This window comes from Syngnathoides biaculeatus, chromosome 2 (assembly GCF_019802595.1).
Source record: "Syngnathoides biaculeatus isolate LvHL_M chromosome 2, ASM1980259v1, whole genome shotgun sequence".
Lineage (NCBI taxonomy): Eukaryota > Metazoa > Chordata > Actinopteri > Syngnathiformes > Syngnathidae > Syngnathoides > Syngnathoides biaculeatus.
In genome coordinates, this window is record NC_084641.1 from 15,950,941 (window position 1) to 15,970,703 (window position 19,763).

A 19,763-nucleotide genomic window follows, 5' to 3' on the forward strand; every position below is an offset into this window, starting at 1 on the left:
CTTGAGGATGCTCGTGGAAAAGTACAGAGAAGGTCAGAAGGAGCTACATTGTGTCTTTGTGGATCTAGAGAAAGCCTATGACAGAGTACCAAGAGAGGAACTGTGGTACTGCATGCGTAAGTCTGGTGTGGCAGAGAAGTATGTTAAAATAGTACAGGACATGTATGATGGCAGCAGAACAATGGTGAGGTGTGCCTTAGGTGTGACAGAGGAATTTAAGGTGGAGGTGGGACTGCATCAGGGATCAGCTCTGAGCCCCTTCCTGTTTGCAGTGGTAATGGATAGGCTGACAGATGAGGTTAGACTGGAATCCCCTTGGACCATGATGTTCGCAGATGATATTGTCATATGCAGTGAAAGCAGGGAGCACGCAGAGGAACAATTGGAAAGATGGAGACATGCACTGGAAAGGAGAGGAATGAAGATTAGCCGAAGTAAAACAGAATATATGTGCGTGAATGAGAAAAGTAGAGGGGGAAGAGTGAGGCTACAGGGAGAAGAGATAGCGAGGGTGGACGACTTCAAATACTTGGGGTCAACAATACAGAGCAATGGAGAGTGTGGTCAGGAAGTGAAGAAACGGGTCCAAGCAGGTTGGAACAGCTGGCGAAAGGTGTCTGGTGTGTTATGTGACAGAAGAGTGTCTGCTAGGATGAAGGGCAAAGTTTACAAAACAGTGGTGAGGCCGGCCATGATGTACGGATTAGAGACAGTGGCACTGAAGAAACAACAGGAAGCTGAACTGGAGGTGGCAGAAATGAAGATGTTGAGGTTCTCGCTCGGAGTGACCAGGTTGGATAGGATTAGAAATGAGCTCATTAGAGGGACAGCCAAAGCTGGATGTTTTGGAGACAAGATTCGAGAGAGGAGACTTCGATGGTTTGGACATGTTCAGAGGCGAGAGAGTGAGTATATTGGCAGAAGGATGCTGAGGATGGAGCTCCCAGGCAAAAGAGCGAGAGGAAGACCAAAGAGAAGGTTTATGGATGTGGTGAGGGAAGACATGAGGGCAGTTGGGGTTAGAGAGGAAGATGCAGGAGATAGGCTAAGATGGCAAAAGATGACACGCTGTGGCGACCCCTAACGGGACAAGCCGAAAGGAAAAGAAGAAGAAGACAATGTTAAGTAGTCAGTGTCTTCGAAATAACAGCTGCTAATGTCTAATCTGCAAGTACACTTCAAAGAGAAAATGTCTAAATTGGGTCCAAAGTGTCACTATTTTGGGGGCCCACCATTTCTTTCCAGCACTGCCTTAAACCTCCACATGCACATTACATGTGTTGCAAATTAGCATTTCTTCAATGTTGTCTGTCCAATGATAGAATACGATATTAAATTCATATTTACATAAACGAGGGGTGTACTGAATTTTCTGAGATAACGTAGCTGTCACGCCAAAGTCTGAATTATTTTGGGCATTTTCCAACTAAGATTGCTTCAAGACAATTTGGTCATTGTAAAGCGTAAACATGCATTTGTTCACCATAAAAAAAAAAACGTCTGTAAACGTAGTTGATGCTCAGTCGCCCCCGCAACAACAGAAATGTAGCAACAAAATGATGCTGCTATTGTGTGATCAATTCATCAAATGTACATTATTTGAATTTCCTCTGCCTGCTGCAGATTCAAGGTCAAGTTATGTGCCATAAGTGACAACTGTTTGTTGACCGTGTGGCCCCAAATGGCTCTTCAACGCTCCATGCAACAGATAGTTCTTAAGGCCGGTACTGTAAAAGAGTCACACACACAAACATGCACAAAAATTACGTTCATATCTAGGAGCGAGTGACATATGTCTGTTCTTACTATACTCTATGTTTTTTTTCTGTCTGTGATTTGGTGTTCAGGAGCTACAGTTATTGAAACAATCACACATCACACACCAAGTCTCGGATCAGATCCAACTTCCTCCTCCTCCTTGTTCGAACCCATCAGCTCAACACCCAAGAACTCATCATCAGGTCAGGGAATTAAAACAAGTTAACCACAGATGTAATATTTTAAGTTTAACCCTGCAAGAACTTTCTTGTTTAGAATCCTTGTCACAAAGTGAGAGCGGCAGTCAGAACAGCAGTCACAGTTTTCGTAACACAGACACCCCGCAGACTGATATTGGTGTGCCACGATTTCCTACTGCATCCTCAGCGGAGGCCCAATATTACCAGGATGTATTATTAGCATTGGAGAGGTGGTTTAGCTTCTTCGGCTGGCTCAGTGGGCCACACCCCATCAGGATTCCACACACACTCAGAAGGTATATTCCGTTCTTCAAAGTCACGTTAGATGCTTAGTTTTATTCCGAACTGTTTGTCAATTATGTCCTCCTTTAGAATTGTGTCTGAAGATGCCGTAAATAATCCCAGTGGACAGGCACAGGGGGTCAGCCAAAAAAAAGACTCCAGGTGTGTAGTCGTACAACGTAGGCAACTGAATGAGGCAGTCGGTGTGGATCATAACGATATGGTTGTACCTTTCAAACGTGTATGCATTTTTGTTATTTTAAACGCTGGTTTGTCTAGGTCCGCAGTGGAGATGATTCATCATCTGGCAGGCAAACGGATCCCCAACATTTCTCACTGTCAGACCTTTTCCACAGACGTACACCTGCGCACTCGGCAGCTGCTCCAACAGAATGAGGCCATTTTTGCTTTTCTCAGGTAAGCTCGTGTTGCAACCTCTGGATTTCTGTGAACATCCTTGTTCCACACACGCGACATTGCCTCTTCAGACATTCACGTGTTCACGGATTTTTGTGTCTATGGCCAAGTAAGCACCTCACATGATAACAATGGTCAACTCAGCAATTCCAGTACTGTAGTCTGGCATAGTAACTTGAGTGGTAATCTTGTTCATCAAATTACTTGTGGTACTTGATTCAAGTATTTGAGCCAACATGATTAAGGTCATTCTGGATCCGTTTCTCGCATCCAGAATTCAACCTGGTTGCTTTACAGTTTGCGGGTTTCCAGTCTTTTGGACCTTGCTTTTTCATTTGTGCTTAGAGTACAGGGAGCCTGTCTGAGTCACATCCGAGCTGAGTACTTACTGGATTTTCAGGAGTTCAACCACTGGTGCTCGCTCCAGGTATGCACGACGTCACTCCACAATTTGCTTTCAGTGCAACTGCAAAAATAAGTTCTTTGAGATATTTAAATGACAGTTTACCTAAAAATGATTCAGAATTGTTTTTACAGATCATTGAAGATGAGATGTCATTCCAGCATGGAAACGAACAGTTGACAAAAAAAATACAATAGTCATGCCTTATCTACTCTGCACTGGATCCATTAAAATATAAGACCACTTAAATCAAGCGCAGTGTTATAGAGATGCTACTACTGTATTGTTGTTACACGCCATTTTACGGATTTTTAATTTTGATTATCGGGTGAACTTTTTTTTTTTTTTTCAGTCTAATGAGGATCAGTCAGGTGTGGACTTCAACAACGTTGACTATGAATCTCTGAGCAAACGATGTTGGACTGATTTTCTGCTGCAAATATATAAGGTGGGAAAGTATTTTGTTTGCACTTTGAACTTCCAGTTTTGTCCGTCCGTGTCCACGAATTGACTATCCCTTCACTCAGGTCTTGGTGTTGTGTCGCGTGTCCGAGAGCAGTCGGAACCCAGCTGGTGCGAAATACCACAAAGATGAAGACGGAATCCTCAACATCCATTCACTGCCCAGTAACCTCTACTCTCGACATGAGCTTCAGCTTCTTTCGTGGCTTAATTCACACTATCATTACATGAGGGACACAGTCTGGGGTTCCGGTATAATCATTTCTAATCTCACTTAATTTATGCCCTCCTGGATTGATCCAATCTTTTGCCTCGTGTGTGTTATTGATTGGTGAGTTCTTTCTGAAATCAGGTACTGTTCCGCCAGTACGCTGGATCGTCAATTTTGACTTGGACTTCACTGACGGATTGGTGCTCGGTGCTTTGCTAGCTGCCTACTGCCCGTACCTGGTCAGTATGCATTGGTGCACATTTTCAAAGTCTTTCAGAAGTTTGAGTTTGCGTTCTACTCAGCGGAATGCCAATCCTGTGTCTAGCAGCTCAATCTATCCTAAACGTGGCCACCTGTCTAGTTAGACTGAAAACTCATACACTACTGAATAAATCAGTTGTAGGTTGATATGAAAGGAGTCCTACAATATTACTTTGATATTTTTATTTATGATATATGTAGGTCTCCAGCCACTTTCAGAGGATGTACACTACAACTCCCAGCCTGGAGCAGATTCTACACAACAACATCATTATTGTCCAGGCCTTAACCATACTTTCTCTAAATATGGATCTGAAGGTATAATTACATGACTGTGTCTCTTCCTTTTGCTGTAATATCTTTTTTCCAATAATCACTAAGTACGTCCATTAGTGATTCATCTATTAACTTAAGGAAAGATGAGAACAAAATGTGATGAGAAAACGTATTGGCATGGTTTAGCACATATCCTGTTCGAAACAAAATGTTCATCACAGAAATTTTAGGCCTGCTGCACACTGCGCAATGCTGTCAAACCAGATTGGACGGGACCATCATGTCAAAATAAGAGTTGCCCACTGACCCTCGCACATTGATTGTGTACTTTATCACATTTCTTAAACGGTAAAAAGATAGCTTAATAGTGAAAGGGGAATTCCACTGGCTTGCATTAACAATGTATCCAATAGGTCATGTAAAAATCGCAGCGTGCCTTAAAATTTGTAATTGTCAATAAAAATCTTAAAACACGAGTACATGAGAGAGGATTTAACATTCCCTTGTCAAAATAGAGTACATATTACATGACCTATTGGATACATTGGAAATGCAAACCAGTGGAATTCCCCGTTAAGGAAAAAGCAGTTTGTTAAAGAGAGTGGTCAGCTGCGAGAATAAATGTGACATTGGGGATACTTAAAAGGCAAGTCACTGACTGCATTATTTGAATATACAGTTTGATCCATACTGCTTGTGTACATTTTGGTCACAAGCTTCACTTTTTAATCCAAAGGCACAGTACATGTAAATTATGAATAAAGTTATGTACTGATGTAAAACAACATTTGATGCTATATAGTATATAGTATTTATATGGCTTAGGGTGGCGCAGCAGCTGTTCAGTGTCTCATTCGCTGAAATCCTGCTTAAATCTATTTATAATGTGAGTGAAATCCTAATCTGCGATGTTGGGATGGTATGTGCCCGTGATACATATCGAAAAATGAGACCAGCATAAGCCTAACCCTAACCTTCTATGCCAGTGATGTGGCCAATAACCTGAAGCCGGCAACTCAATTGACATCTCTAATTTCATCAGAGTTTGCAGACTTGTCCAATCACATTTCAGGTGTTTATTTTGTTCCCCCCTAGAAAACCTTTCAATGTTTTCTTCTAATTGAGTTATGAAGGTCGCAGGTCACATTAATGGTAACATTTTGTTTAAACGATTTATCTTTGTCTGTTTTTTATATCACAAAAATCCAACATTAGAACAGGTGTATGTACATTTCCTTTATAGCCACTGTGAACTCAACTATAATATATAATGAGGTTGTGTGTGCAGCCCACAGACTTGTCAAATCCCAACCCCGTGCAAATGTTGATGCTGTGTGTTCATTTATACGAGAGACTGCCTCAGTACCAGCCTGTAAACACCATCACGCTCTCTGGAACCCTGCAGCGGACTTTGAGCAAGCAGGTAACAACATAAAACAGTAGCCACCTACTCGTTAAATTCTTTGACTGGGCAATGACAAAAATAACTTGCACACCAACTAAAATCAGGGGTGTCAAACTCATTTTTGTCGTGGGCCACACTATGGTTATGGTTTCCCTCAGAGTACTGTTAAGACTGTAGAATCATAAAAATCTTCAATCGCCACATCATATTTAGACACAAAATTTATGAACTAGTTTTGGCATCAGAGATAGAGAGTAAATGTTTTTTAAAGCTATTTTTCATGTTTGCGAACACAAAAATGCTTGAAATATTTCGTTTTCACTTATGATATGTGACAATTTGAAATTTTGGTACAGATTTCCAGAAGAATCATGGAAGTTGACATACATGATTTGCCTTCATGGGCCGCATAAGATCATGTGGCGGGCCACATCTGGCCCTTGGACCTTAACTTTGACTCTTGTGACGTAGATGGTACGAAACTGGAGCTGTTGAGCAACAAAACGTCAAGGAAAGAGACTGATTTAAATGTTTAGGAGGGAAATTAAGAACAAAAAAAAAAAAGCATGTCCGAGATAATTACCTAGGCTGGTTTTACCTTACAACAGGATTTTTTTTTTATCTATTTCATGACAAATTTTCACAATATACTGTAGACATAAAAATCCTTCTGTTTACTAAGGTCTCGGGTTTGTACTTGGAGAACATTTCCTCTCCTTTCCCTTTCGGCTTTTCTTGCCAGGGGTCGCCACGGTGTGTCATCTTTTTCCATCTAAGCCCATCTCCTGCATCTTCCTCACTAACACCAACTGCCCTCATGTCTTCCCTCACAAGATCCATCAACCTCTTTGGTCTTCCTCTTGCTCTTTTGCCTGGCAGCTCCATCTTCAGCATCCCTCTACCAATATACTCACTTTCTCGCCTCTGGATGTATCCAAACCAACAATATCTGATCTCTACAACTTTGTCACTAAAACATCTGGTCACTCCTAGAGAGCGCTTCCATCACATGGTTCTCTGCTCTACCTTTGTCTTCTTAATCTTCCTCTCCACCACCAGAGTCGTCCTACACACCATCATCCTACGCTGTCGAGCTACATTCTCCCCTGCCACTACCTCACAGTCAGTAAACTCCTTCAGGTTACGTCTTCTGAACAAAATGTAATCCACCTCTGTGCTTCTACGTCTGCTCTTGTAGGTCACTCTATGTTCCTGCCTCTTCTGGAAAAAAGGTGACTTTTTGCAAAGTCCACCACCATCTGTCCCTCAGAGTTCTTTTCCTGGATGCCATACTTACCCATCATTTCTTCATCGCCCTTGTTTCCTTCACCAACATGTCCTTTACAATCTGCTGCACCAAGGATGGCTCTCTCTCTGCCTGGGATGCTCTGAACTTCGTTGTGTAACACTTTCCAGAATTTATGCTTCACCATTTGGTCACTAATCACATAATACATAGCACGCTCAAATTCAACTTTCAACCTGATCACACGATCTTTCTGCTGAAGAACCCTCTTTCCATCTCTCCTTCGTCTTCGACCCACAGTATCTGAATCTCCGCCGGCGCCCTGTAGGTTAAGGGCGCTGGAAACCTGGCCATGACCAATCCGGTATGGAATTCTTTGGATGAACGCTTGTATTTGTTTGGCAAACTTTTAAGATGGATGACCTTCCTGACACAACCGTCTGCATTTATTCAAGCTTGGGACCAACCTACAGTTTGTACTGACAATTAGTTCTTCTTCTTCTTTTCCTTTCGGCTTGTCCCGTTAGGGGTCGCCACAGCATGTCATCTTCTCTAACACCCACTGTCCTCATGTCCTCCCTCACAACAGCCATCAACCTTTTCTTTGGTCTTCCTCTCCCTCTTTTGTCCGGCAGCTCCACCCTCAACACCCTTCTACCAATATACTCACTCTCTCGTCTCTGAATGTGTCCAAACCATCGAAGTCTGCTCTCTCTAACCTTGTCTCCAAAACATCCAACTTTGGCTGTCCCTCTAATGAGCTCGTTTCTCCTCCTATCCAACCTGTTCACTCCAAGCGAGAACCTTAGCATCTTCATTTCTGCCACCTCCAGTTCTGCTTCCCATTGTTTCTTCAGGGCCACCGTCTCTAATATGTACATCATGGCCGGCCTCACCACTGTTTTATAAACTTTGCCCTTCATCCGTCCATCCTAGCCAAAACTCTTCTGTCACATAGAACACCAGAGACCTTCCGCCCACTGTTCCATCCCGCTTGGACCCATTTCTTCACTTCTTTACCACACTCTCCATTGCTCTGTATTGTTGGCCTCAAGTATTTGAAGTCGTCCACCCTCGCTATCTCTTCTCCCTGGAACTTCAATCCTCCTCCTCCGCCCCTCACATTCATGCACATATATTCTGTTTTACTTCAGCTAATCTTCATTATTTTCCTTTCCAGTGCGTGCCAGTAATCTGTAATTACAATTAGTATTTAGAGTAAATGTGTGGTCAGCCCACGGGACAAATTAAGAAAACAAAATCTTATAAGCCTTTACTCTTTCTCTATTGAAGCTGTACTCATCTTAATTTTCTAGCAATTTGACAAACATCTCACAAGCACTACATTTTCAGACAAATACATCCACCTGAACAGGACAAAGATTTTGATTTTTGCCTGCTAAATCCATGCGAGTATACATTTCTCAGCTACCACACAATAACATGAGACCTAATATTTTGGGCTCTCATACATAGATGAATCAGATTTCAGACACAAACATGGATCGGACTCTAAACAAAACCTAGCCAAGATATATGGAATATCACTGTATTGGAAGATGGATGGATGACATTTTCTGCATCTTACAGTTTGCACTTGCCGTGTGTTTGTGTGTTCCAGGTGCATTTAAAAAACCCGTCCACTTGCCTTGTCAAATACCGGACAATCCTTCTAGGCCAGGATGCCAGTCTGTTCTCCCTGCCTGATGGCTCTGCCGTCACCATTCCTCCCAAGTAAATAAGAAATCGAAAGACCAAACCAAAGGTCTAAAATCTTGCACAAAGGTCATAGCACATAAAAATACAGTACTATGTGAACGCTGTATGAATGTGTGTTTATACACGGATATGGGAAATATTCCTCTGCTTTTCTCTAACAACATAATGAGGCTCTGTCCAGTGGCAATAAGGGTAAAGAAAGCTTGGGTGACAAAAGATGGACCCTTTGTGCAAGAGGTTTTGTTGTCTTCACAGAGGGAGCACCGATCTTACGGTCCAGTACTGGTGCTCATTCCTGCAGCCTAAGGAAGCTGTCCTCCTGCTCATCTCTACCTCAGCTTCTGGCCTGCATGGTGCCACTTTGACTTTTAAAGTGAACACATGTGTTAGTCAAATCGTACCCACAGTGAGTCCACCATCTATGAAAGCAGCATTACACTTGATCAAACTGGCTCTCTGGCTTTGGTTGCAGCAACTGTGGTCCGCCGATTCCCTGGTGGTCTGAGAGCTATAAGTTTAGGACTTTGTGAAAATATTTAGCATGAAATTGCATCATAATAAAGTTCATGCCTCGATATAGGGACAAGTGCCAATAAACCAAACATATCCGCCTCTCTCCTTAGAAAACTGTCAAGTGCAAGACTCCAACCTACATGCTAAAAGTGATTAAACTTAAAATTACAAACACATTTAATTTGGAAGATAACTTCAGGTAAGTGTTTGGATTTAAGCACTCTGCAACCATTTGCTTGGTTGACACAACATGATGCTGTTTGCTTTTTTTTTTTTTTTTTTTTTTTTTTAGGGTGATGCTCGTAGAGTCGACAGTCAATCCGTTGGAATCGGAAAAGGAAATCAACAGCCTCATTCAACAGGCGTCCTTCAAGGCCAAGTAACACCAGGACACTAATGCACAAATTTAAGGCGTGATATAATATGTAGCATCAAGGGATAGGACGGGTATTTCTTGATAGTTTTTAAATCAACAACAAATCTGGTTAAGCTTTTGGAGAATGAAGAGGAACATTTTTTTTTTTTTTAGCTCAATATTAGGCGAAAGACAATCAATAGAGACCCAATACTAAAATGTAGCGACACTGTCAGAGGTATTGGTTCAACAACATATTTCTTAAATTTGCTTGTGTTTTGCAAAGGTGTAGAATTGTACATGATTAGATTGAATACTGATGAGATCTTTTTTTTCTCATTTTTACTTCCAGTATGATCTAAATATATGACTGTTGTGTGGTTCTTTCTCCCGTGAAACCCACTTAATTTACATTTTCTTTCAGGAGAGAGAAAAAAACGTCAGAGAGGAGCTGTCACGAAGAGATGGCAGGAAAGGGCTTGGCTCGTAGTTTTTTCGACACACGCAACAGAGAGGCGCACAAATGTGTGTGTCTTTAAATGTGATGCGTGTTTGTGCGTCTTTTGCAGACGGTGATGGCAGCGAGTTCATCAGCACAGTGAACAGTGTTAGTCTGAAGCCCGGCCAGTCCGACTTACTCAACCTTCACTTCCTCCCCTTCTGTCCGGGAGCCAAATATTGTGCTGTGTTGCTCATTTGTCCCCAGGCCAGTATTGTTTGAATGTGTGTACTGTCGGACTAAACCTTTGTAATCCTCAATTTTATGCTTTACAAGACGTCCGGGGTCAAAGGAGGGCAAACGTGCATGAAGAATAAGACTATTTCTCAAAGTAGTAATCACTGTCATCATCATTGTTATGTCTTAACAAATACAACATCTTTAAGGTCCCATACTTTGGCTATTTTGACCTTCATAGAGTGACTCTCTGACATTGACCTAATACTTAAGTGTCAGTTTCATTTCCAAAATCCTTGGTTTTGCCATACGGGTGTCCAGAAAAGGCCTCTCTGACAGCTACATCTGTCTGACCCAGTTTTGTATCCCCGATACCCATTTTTGGTGCTGATTGGTTGCGAACGTGTAGATGACCCACTTGTGAGACCTCACGTTTGTTATGTTGACAGTGCTGGCTCGAGAGTGGAATGATCTTTGCTAGTGATGTAGAAAAGCTTGTGATATTTAAATATCGTGGTAGGAAAATGTCAAGGATTCAGGAGGATCTGAGTTCATATTTCACCTTTACTGAGGCACTATAAAGACAATTTTGCATCCCAAATCATAGAAAAACTTTACTTGGTTAAATATGAGACATTTTAGTTGTAATAATATTAGTAAGTTACACAATGTAAAGTTTGTTTTTAAATGCTCAAATGGGCTAGCCACACACCTTTCAGTTCATATACAAAGAGACTGTGGAGCTGCAGCAGATGCACTACACATCCATCCATCCATCCATCCGCCCGTTTTCCGGCCGCCTCTCCTCACAAGAGTATCCCAGCTATCATTGGGGAGGAAGAAGGGTACATGCTGTACTGTCTGCCAGCCAATCAATCTCAGCTCTACCTGCATTAAATAGAAATTTGATTTTCATTTCATTCAGCAGGGCGGCCCGCTGGATCCGCTGGTAAAGCGTTGGCCTCACCGTTCTGAGGTCCCGGGTTCAATCCCGGACCCGCCTGTGTGGAGTTTGCATGTTTCCCCGTGCCTGCATGGGTTTCCTCCAGGCACTCTGGTTTCCTCCCACATTCCAAACACGTGCAACATTAAGTGGACACGCTAGATTGGCCCTAGGTGTGATTGTGAGTGCGGCTGTTTGTCTCAATGTGCCCTGCAATTGCCTGGCAACCAGTTCAGGCTGGGATAGGTTCCAGCACACCCCGCGACCCCCATGAAGATAAGTGGGGAAGAAAATGGATGGATGGATTTCATTCAGCAAAACGTCATTGGCTTAGACAGCCTTCTTTCTGGAATTCTCTGCCTGAAGATTGGAAATTTATTCGAAATGTCACTATTTTCAAGAGCGCTACTGTACCAGTACCAGATTCTGGTTATTGCAAGAACAGAGCTGCTCTCCCATTTTATTATTTTTTAAAATATTGTCCCTGTTATGTATACCTTTCCTGAATCTCCACCTTTGCTTTCGCTGTATTAAAATAAGCAAAACAATTTCTCCAAAGTACCATTTATTGAAAGTGTCGATTTTATTAGTGAAACCTATGAATTTTTTGTTTATGGACTGAAATGTACAGCAACTGGAGTTTTCCCAGTGGTATGCATTGTAGTTATCGATGAGCAACAATTTCTTCCAAATGCGTTACTGATATCCTCACAAAAAATACTTACCATTACAATCGTGCAGCCAGGGAAATGTTTTCACAACAAGTGTATTATGTTTCTTCAGGTCGGTGATATGGTCTACATGGTGAAAGCAACCGCAGAATTGCCTCCACCTTCCCCTCTTCGAGTTAGGCACAGTTCTAACATATTCTCCATCCCGGGTAACTCTGGTAAGAGACCTACAGTAGAGATAGCTAATGCCTTCAATACTCTTAGGGCCTGATGTACTAAATATTTGTGCATACGATAAAGGCTGATCGGCCAACAGATGTGGAAGCTGTTCTGCTAACCTGGTACACCTAGGATCAGAACTGGCGAATGTGCAAAATTGATTTGTCAATGCAGTTCATTTTGGAGGAGTACAAGGTCTATCAGACAGGTTCTGGGATTGCTGTCAGAGAACGGGTCACCTTGGTGACCCTCATGAGATTGTGAAAGAGGTGGGGGGGGGGACTCCACACAGAGCCAGATCAGTTGAGTAGCGGGGTTCCTCCAGCAGAGTGATGATCTGCAATGAAACAGCTTTGAGTTATCCTGCCAGACCTCTCATGCACTTAACATTCCAAATGCCACAGGATCTCTTTGGAGAAGTGCTGGATGATGGTCTGGCCAGCACTGAAAGAGAAAAGTTCATAGTTTGTGATTGTAATACATCTATTAGAGTATGCAAATACTGGAACTTTTATGACACACCTCGTATTTGAAAAACCTCTAGTTGAATTGAATGTGAACTCTGACTTATCATCCCTGAGACATATTCCGATGGCTGATTTCCTGTCATTTAAATTCTGAATCTGGAAGGCTCGTCCAAACCAGCACACAACACGATGCCATACTAGCAAGGCGAAATGTGAAGTTGCAGGGAAAACATTCCTGCTTGTGATAAAAGGATTGAAACACCAGAAACAAAAATGGTAATTGTGACCTGGAGCCAGTTACAAGAAGGACTCATAGCATATCACCAATGACAAAACTCTGCATCATTGCGTTACTTTGCATCTGGTTCATTACAGGGCTGGCTTCTTGCAAGTTTTGGACAGAATGTTATGCCGGATGTCCAGATGCATCCAGTTCACACACCCTCAGGGTGAAGTAAAATCAAACGAAAGCTTTTTTAACACGGTTGCTGGGTTCCCCCAAATAATAGGAGCAATATATTTCTTTTGTCTAAATCAGTAATGGTTATATTCCACTAACACTTCCAATTCCAATGGCAACAGCGTGCGCAATGTGTTAGAGTGACCATGAAATTTAGTGCCTGCTCTTGAGGATCTTAGTGGGTCACACCGTAGCCATAATATCACGTACACCTACCCCATACATGAGCTCTATCAGAAACAATACAGCATGCTCATTTTTGTGGTAGTTTGCAGTTGCAGGGTATCGAAAGGAGAGCTGTTTAGATTCTTGTAGTAAGATAATCACATCAGTGTGTTTCCCTCACCAGTGGGCCCGGGTGGTTGTGTCTCAGCGCTGCGCCTGCGCTGCACGGTCGGACAGACGTGTGAGGAACTGATACGTCTGCCTCTGATCAATTCGTACTGGGAAAACGCCTTGGCCATGTGGGCTCAGCACAGAATGACCGCCACTGAGCTTCAGAGACGGATGATGACGTACACTTTGCATAGCAGCAGTGTGAGGGCAAGCATGGCAGCGTGCATGCTTGCCAAAAAGCAGGTACAGTCCATAAATACGGTAGGTCCAAAAATATGGGGACTTTGACACAAATATAGAAACACAAATAAAACAAGATGTGCTTTAACTGCAGACTTTCAACTTTCATTTGAGAGTTTCTACATCAAAATCAAGTGAACAATGTAAGAATTACAAGCTTGCATATGTACCACTCACTACCATGTGTGATGGGACGATTGGTTGCTCAGTTGTTCCTTGGCCAGCTGTGTGTGTGTGTGTGTGTGAGTGAGATTCCCCATCCCATTTACAAGGAGCAGAGAAAATGTCTATAGAGTTCAATTCAAGGGCACTATTTGCATTTGGAATCCGTTGCTGTCAGCTCTCAAAATGAGATCCAAAGAGCTGCCACTATCTATGAAGCAACCCGTCATTAGGCCTGAAAATCAAAAAGACCCATTCGAGAGATGAACATTAGGTTTGGGCAAATCAAAAAGTGTTCTTAAAAGGGGAGAAAGCACAATTGATCTCAGCTACACAAAAAGACATAGAAGACCACGGAAAACAACTGTGGTGAATGACCGAATAATTCTTCCCCTGGTGATGAGAAAAAAAAAAAAAAGGCCATGGCAGTTGGCCAGTTCAAGAACACCCCCCAGGTGTGAGTGTGTCAAAGACAACAATAAAGAGAACACTTCATCAGAGTGAAAACAGCACAAGGTTCACCACAAGATTTGAACAACTGCTGAGTGTTAAAAATGGGAAGGCCAGGTTTGAGTTTGCCAAACAACACTGAAAAAGGCTTAAAGCTTACGGACTGATGACCAACTCAAACTAAGTGATACGAAGAGAGGAAGGAAAAGAAGTGGTGATGATGCAAAACATACAACCTCATCAGTGAAACGTGGCGGTGGTGGTGCCATGGGCAGCTGGGCATGTGCTGTTAATGGCTGCACTTAAAGCACATCTTCTTTGTTCAGCCATCCATTTCCTGAGCCACTTATCCTCACAAGGGTCGCGGGAGTGCTTGCAGCTATCTTCAGGCAGGAAGCGGGGTACACCCTGAGCTGGTTGTCAGGCAGTCACAGGGCACATAGAGACAAACAGCCACACTCACAATCACACCGAGGGGCAATTTAGAGTGTCCAATTAATGTTGCATGTTTTGGGGACGTGGGAGGAAACTAGAGTGCCCAGAGAAAACCCAAACAGGCACGAGGACACCATACAAACTTAATATAGGCGAGGCCGGTGTTTGAACCCCGGTCCTCAGAACTGTGAGGCAGACGCTCAAACCATTTTCCACCCATCTGGTTTGTTTCATTTCAAATCCATTATGGTGCTGCTATATAGGGCCATAAAAGATTAGAATTATGTCAATGTCCTAATATTCATGGACCTGACTGTAGAGTTTAGGCACACACATCAAATAAGGCAGTCAAGAAAGAATATTATTGATCGTACTTCAATTGCCTTCCTTTCAGTCCTCTGACTATGTGTGCGCATCTGTTTTTTTGTGTCAGTGACATTGTGGCTGTTTCCGCTCCTTGCTTTTATTCTGTAAAAAAAAAATAAAACACCACACCATTTTGTGTCAAATGGACTATCGAAATAAAGTGCGATTGTGTAGCGCCGGAGAAAAGGAGTCGGAGGCGGAGTGTCGGACAGAGGAACAAAACTTGTTTTTAGTGCTCGACATCGAAACACTACTCTCATAACGGCGGGAACTCTGATAACCTTTCACTCCGGAAGCGCAACAACAATAACAGTCCGTGCGGAACCCCGCACCCCAACTCGAGGTCCCGCGGGTGAATTATGTAAACACCACACAAGCCCCCCCAGAATTCACCCATAGTCAAAATCCTTGTGCCGTGGAGGGATGACGACCCGACCCCGGCGGGTGTGCACTGTAGGGGCCGAGGAGGGCGGGGCCGCACTGACCATTGAGTCACGGGACAAGGGCCCAGGCGGGGTCAAGGGCACCCCGGCAGGCGCAGGGGCACAGGGCAAAGGGGGACGACCCCGGCGCGGGGGGAGGGCCAACCCCAAAGGCTGGGCAATGTCCAGGTGCGCGGGTTTGACCCTGTCCACGGAAACAGTCTCGGGTCTGCCGCCAATGTCCACGAGCAGGCTCTTATTCCGTGCTCCAGGACCCTGAACGGCCCGTCGTATGGGGGGCGGAGAGGTCCACGGTGGGCGTCATGACGACCAAACACAAAATCCGCAGAGCGCAGGTGACGGGGCAGCCGGGCAGCTGGGGTGCCATGTCGCGACGTGCGAACCGGCACAAACCCTTTTGCGGCCTCCGGCAGGGAGGACCGTTGCCTGGCTGCGGACCAGGGCGCTGTGGCGTCCGGGATGAATTCGCCGTGGACCCGCAGTGGCTGGCCATAGTTCGACGGATGAGGACAACAGGTCCTCCTTGGGGGCGCACCTGAGGCCGAGCATGACCTACGGGAGCTTATCCAACCAGTTGCCGTCCGTCAAGCCGGCACGCAGGGCTGCTTTCATGGAGCGGTGGAACCGCTCGCAGAGACCGTTCGCCTGGGGGTGATAGGCGGTAGTGCGGTGCAGCTTGACCCCCAAACTCTCAGCGACTGCGTTCCAGAGTTCAGAGGTAAACTGAGGGCCACGATCTGAGGAAAGGTCGCACGGGGTCCCGAAGCGTGCAACCCATGTGCCGATGAACGCCCGGGCCATGTCTGACGACGTTGTCGAGGAGAGGGGAACGGCTTCGGGCCAGCGGGTCGTCCTGTCCACCATGGTGAGCAAGTTGGTGAATCCGTGGGAGGGAGGAAGTGGACCTACCAAGTCGACGTTGACGTGGTCAAACCTCCTCTCGGGGACAGCGAAGGGCTCCAAGGGGGCTTTTGTGTGGCAATGCACCTTAGCCCGCTGACAGGCCACGCACGAGTCGACCCAGGCCTGCACATCTTTCTTAAGACCGCGTCACACGAACTTCTGGGCCACCAGCCTCACGGACGGTTTCCTTCCGGGGTAGGAGAGGTTGTGGACCGCCTCGAAAACAGCTCGCTGCCAGTTTGCAGGGACCAGCGGCCGAGGCTGGTCAGCCGAGAGGTCGCACAGGAACCTGACGCCCGAGTCACCAACCGCGACTTCCTCCAGGCGCAAACCCGTGTCGGAAGTCTTGAGGGCCTGCACCCCGTGGTCCGAGGCCTGGTCTGCGCTCATGCGGGAGTAGTCGAGACCCAGATGCACAGTGCCGACGATCGCCCTGGAGAGGCAGTCCGCGACCACATTAGATTTGCCGGCAATGTGTTGGATGTCCGTAGTGTTCTCCAAGATGAACGACAGTTGGCGTTGCTGGCGGGCGGACCACGGCTCGGCCACCTTGGACATGGCGAAAGTGAGGGGTTTATGGTCCACACATGCCGTGAACTCACGGCCTTCCAATAGGGGGCGGAAGTGGCGGATCGCCAGCCAGAGGCCGAGGAGCTCTCTATCGAACGTGCTGTATTTGCGCTCCCTAGGGACCAGCTGACGGCTGAAAAAGGCAAGCGGTTGCCAGGCGCCGCCGACCCACTGTTCGAATACGGCTCCAACAGCGTAGTCCGATGCATCGGTAGTGAGAGCGACAGGGGCCCCGTGGGTCGGGTGGGCCAGCATAGCGGCACGACTCAGCGCGGCCTTCGTAGCCTCGTAGGCTTCCATTCTCTCGGCCGTCCATTCAACGGCCCTTGTCTTTAAGATCCTCATACTGCGGGCGCATGATGTGGGCCGCCCGGCAGATGAACCGGTGGTAGAAAGTCACCATCCCCAGGAACTCCCGGAGGCCCCGAGCCGAGCGAGGTCGGGGAAAACCGGAGACTGCCTCCACCTTTGCCGGAAGGGGGGCGGCGCCGTTCTTGTCTATGAGGTGCCCGAGGAACTGGATAGAGGGCACCCTGAAAACACACTTCGCCGGGTTGATGATCAGGCCATGCTGCTCAAGTCTTGTGAAGAGGTCGCGGAGGTGCATCAGATGTTCATCCTTCGAGGAACTGGCAACGAGGATGTCATCCAAATAGATGAACACAAATGGCAAGTCCCTGAGCACAGAATCCATTAAACGCTGGAAAGATTGTGTCGCTTTTTAAGACCAAATGGGATCCTCAGAAATTCGAACAGTCCAAACTGAGTGATTACAGCTGTCTCGTCTCGTCTGAGGGGTGCACGGGAACCTGGTGATACCCGCGCACCAGGTCGACCTTGGAGAACAGAATTTTGCCCGCCAGGTGGGCTGAGAAGTCCTGAATGTGTGGAACAGGGTAGCGGTCGGGCGTAGTGGCGTCGTTAAGGCGGCGGTAGTCACCACACGGTCGCCACCCGCCACTTGGTTTAGGGACGATGTGTAGCGGCGAGGCCCACGGGCTATCCGAGCGGCGGACGATGCCCAGGCGCTCCATGTTGGCAAACTCGGACTTAGCGACTGCTAGCTTCTCGGGGTCAAGCCGTCGGGCCCTCGCGTGAATTGGGGGGCCCTTGGTCTCAATGTGGTGCTCGACCCCATGTTTAGTCGTGGCAGAGGAGAAAGTGGGCTGTGTCAAGCCAGGGAACTCACCAAGGAGGAGCTGGTACTTGGTGCCGTCCGAGAGCGAACTGGAGAGACCGCCATAAGTCGCCTCATTGCGGACGCAGGCGACTGTGGAGAAAGTCAGTGCATCCACCAGACGGCCCCTCTTAACATCCACCAGCAGCCCGTGGGCACAAAAAAAATCAGCGCCGAGGAGAGGGAATGAGACATCAGCAGTGACAAAGTCCCATGTGAAGCGCTGACTCCCGAAACACAAGTCCACAGTCCTCATGCCATAAGAGCGGATAAGGAGGAATTTGCGCCCGGAAAGGGTGTCCTTGACGAACAGCAGCCGGCTCTTTGCGCCCACGCTCACGGCCGCTGCGAAGCGTGGGCTTTGGCGTTTCCCGACGCGTCATAGTTGCAAGGGGCGCGGCACCTCTTTGCTTTCGCACCAAAACGGGCATGGAAGTAGCACAAGCCTGTGCCAGCACGGCCGTCGGTGGCGATGGGGCCCCTGCTGGATGCTACCCCCGCACCCGTAGGCGAGTAACTGCGCGTCCCAACCACCGTCTCAGGGGAGAAGCGCTGGGTGGCCGGGAAGAAACGGTCGGCCTCCTCGGCCAGGGCCCGGGGCTCAGTGACAGTACTGTTAGCGAGCGGCGTCTGAACATGCGGTGGCATGTGCCTGAGAAACAGTTCCATGAAAATGAAATTGGGCTCTTCCGTGCCCAACAGGTTTAGCATCATTTCCACGAGTTTGGAAGGTTTGCTGTCCCCCAGTCCATTAATAGCCAACAGACGTCGGGCACGCTCCAGCCGTGAAAGCTCAAAAACCTTGAGAAGGTGAGCCTTGATCCCAGCATACTTATCTCGGGCCGGGTGAGAGGTGATGAACTTCACTGCCCTGGCCGCCGTTGAGCTCCCGAGTGCTGAGACAACGTGGTAGTAATGCGTGGAATCATCTGAGATCCCACGGAGGGCGAACTGAGCCTCCGTCTGCGCGAACCACGCTGCCGCGGACGTCTCCCAAAACTCCGGCAATTTGAGGATGGCGGTTGCCGTGTTCGTTTCAGTCTCGAAAACGCCGGGACTGATGTCGGGGTCACCAGTGTAGCACCGGAGAAAAGGAGTCGGAGGCGGAGTGTCGGACACATGAACAGAACTTGCTTTATTGTTCGACATCAAAACACTACTCCCATAACGGCGGGAACTCTGTTAACCTTTACTCCGGAAGCGCAACAACAAAAACAGTCCGTGCGGAACCCCGCACCCCAACTCGAGGTCCCGTGGGTGAATTATGTAAACACCACAATTGATTGATTTCACTTCAAAGGTTATTATGCTATCTAGATTTTCATGGCCCACCATTGGAAAGAGTTTTTCCTCTGCACACGTGGCACCTCGCTACGTGGTTGCATGCAAATCAGTCGCTGGATTCTTGTTTAATCCTGCCAACGAAGAAACAGTGATCAAATTAATATCTCTTGTCTCTTATGCACCCATATTTGGTAGAGATAATGAAACTCTGCTGACTGACCTCATGTCTTTCCCTCTGATAGAGCCAAATAAAAGGCGTTGACTACAAAAAAGGGGTCGTGTACAGCGTGGAGGTTTCATTACCTCGATACTTTACCGTGCCTAGCACTGTGACAATGCCTATAAAGAAAGAGACCAGCATATGGAAAAATCCTGCAGGTACACACATTACACATACTGCACATGATGTGAAAGAACGCTGTCTTATTTAAGTCTTGTATGTGATTATGTCCA

General features: G+C 46.3%; 1 protein-coding gene across 3 annotated transcripts in view; it reads left to right on the forward strand.

The window, feature by feature from the left end:
• The window catches only part of LOC133509582 (cilia and flagella-associated protein 47-like), a 68,054-nt gene that overhangs the window by 28,921 nt on the left and 19,370 nt on the right, over positions 1 to 19,763 (forward strand). For all 3 annotated transcript variants that reach the window (XM_061836747.1, XM_061836757.1, XM_061836762.1), the window contains 20 exons: positions 1,624 to 1,724; positions 1,848 to 1,961; positions 2,035 to 2,254; positions 2,331 to 2,402; positions 2,520 to 2,657; positions 3,003 to 3,084; positions 3,413 to 3,508; positions 3,588 to 3,774; positions 3,875 to 3,972; positions 4,196 to 4,312; positions 5,559 to 5,693; positions 8,543 to 8,655; positions 8,896 to 9,046; positions 9,264 to 9,352; positions 9,446 to 9,532; positions 9,933 to 9,975; positions 10,074 to 10,214; positions 11,911 to 12,016; positions 13,294 to 13,523; positions 19,553 to 19,688. In XM_061836747.1, coding sequence (XP_061692731.1) covers positions 1,624 to 1,724; positions 1,848 to 1,961; positions 2,035 to 2,254; positions 2,331 to 2,402; positions 2,520 to 2,657; positions 3,003 to 3,084; positions 3,413 to 3,508; positions 3,588 to 3,774; positions 3,875 to 3,972; positions 4,196 to 4,312; positions 5,559 to 5,693; positions 8,543 to 8,655; positions 8,896 to 9,046; positions 9,264 to 9,352; positions 9,446 to 9,532; positions 9,933 to 9,975; positions 10,074 to 10,214; positions 11,911 to 12,016; positions 13,294 to 13,523; positions 19,553 to 19,688 — 2,456 coding nt within the window. The remainder of the gene's footprint in view (positions 1 to 1,623; positions 1,725 to 1,847; positions 1,962 to 2,034; positions 2,255 to 2,330; positions 2,403 to 2,519; positions 2,658 to 3,002; positions 3,085 to 3,412; positions 3,509 to 3,587; positions 3,775 to 3,874; positions 3,973 to 4,195; positions 4,313 to 5,558; positions 5,694 to 8,542; positions 8,656 to 8,895; positions 9,047 to 9,263; positions 9,353 to 9,445; positions 9,533 to 9,932; positions 9,976 to 10,073; positions 10,215 to 11,910; positions 12,017 to 13,293; positions 13,524 to 19,552; positions 19,689 to 19,763) is intronic.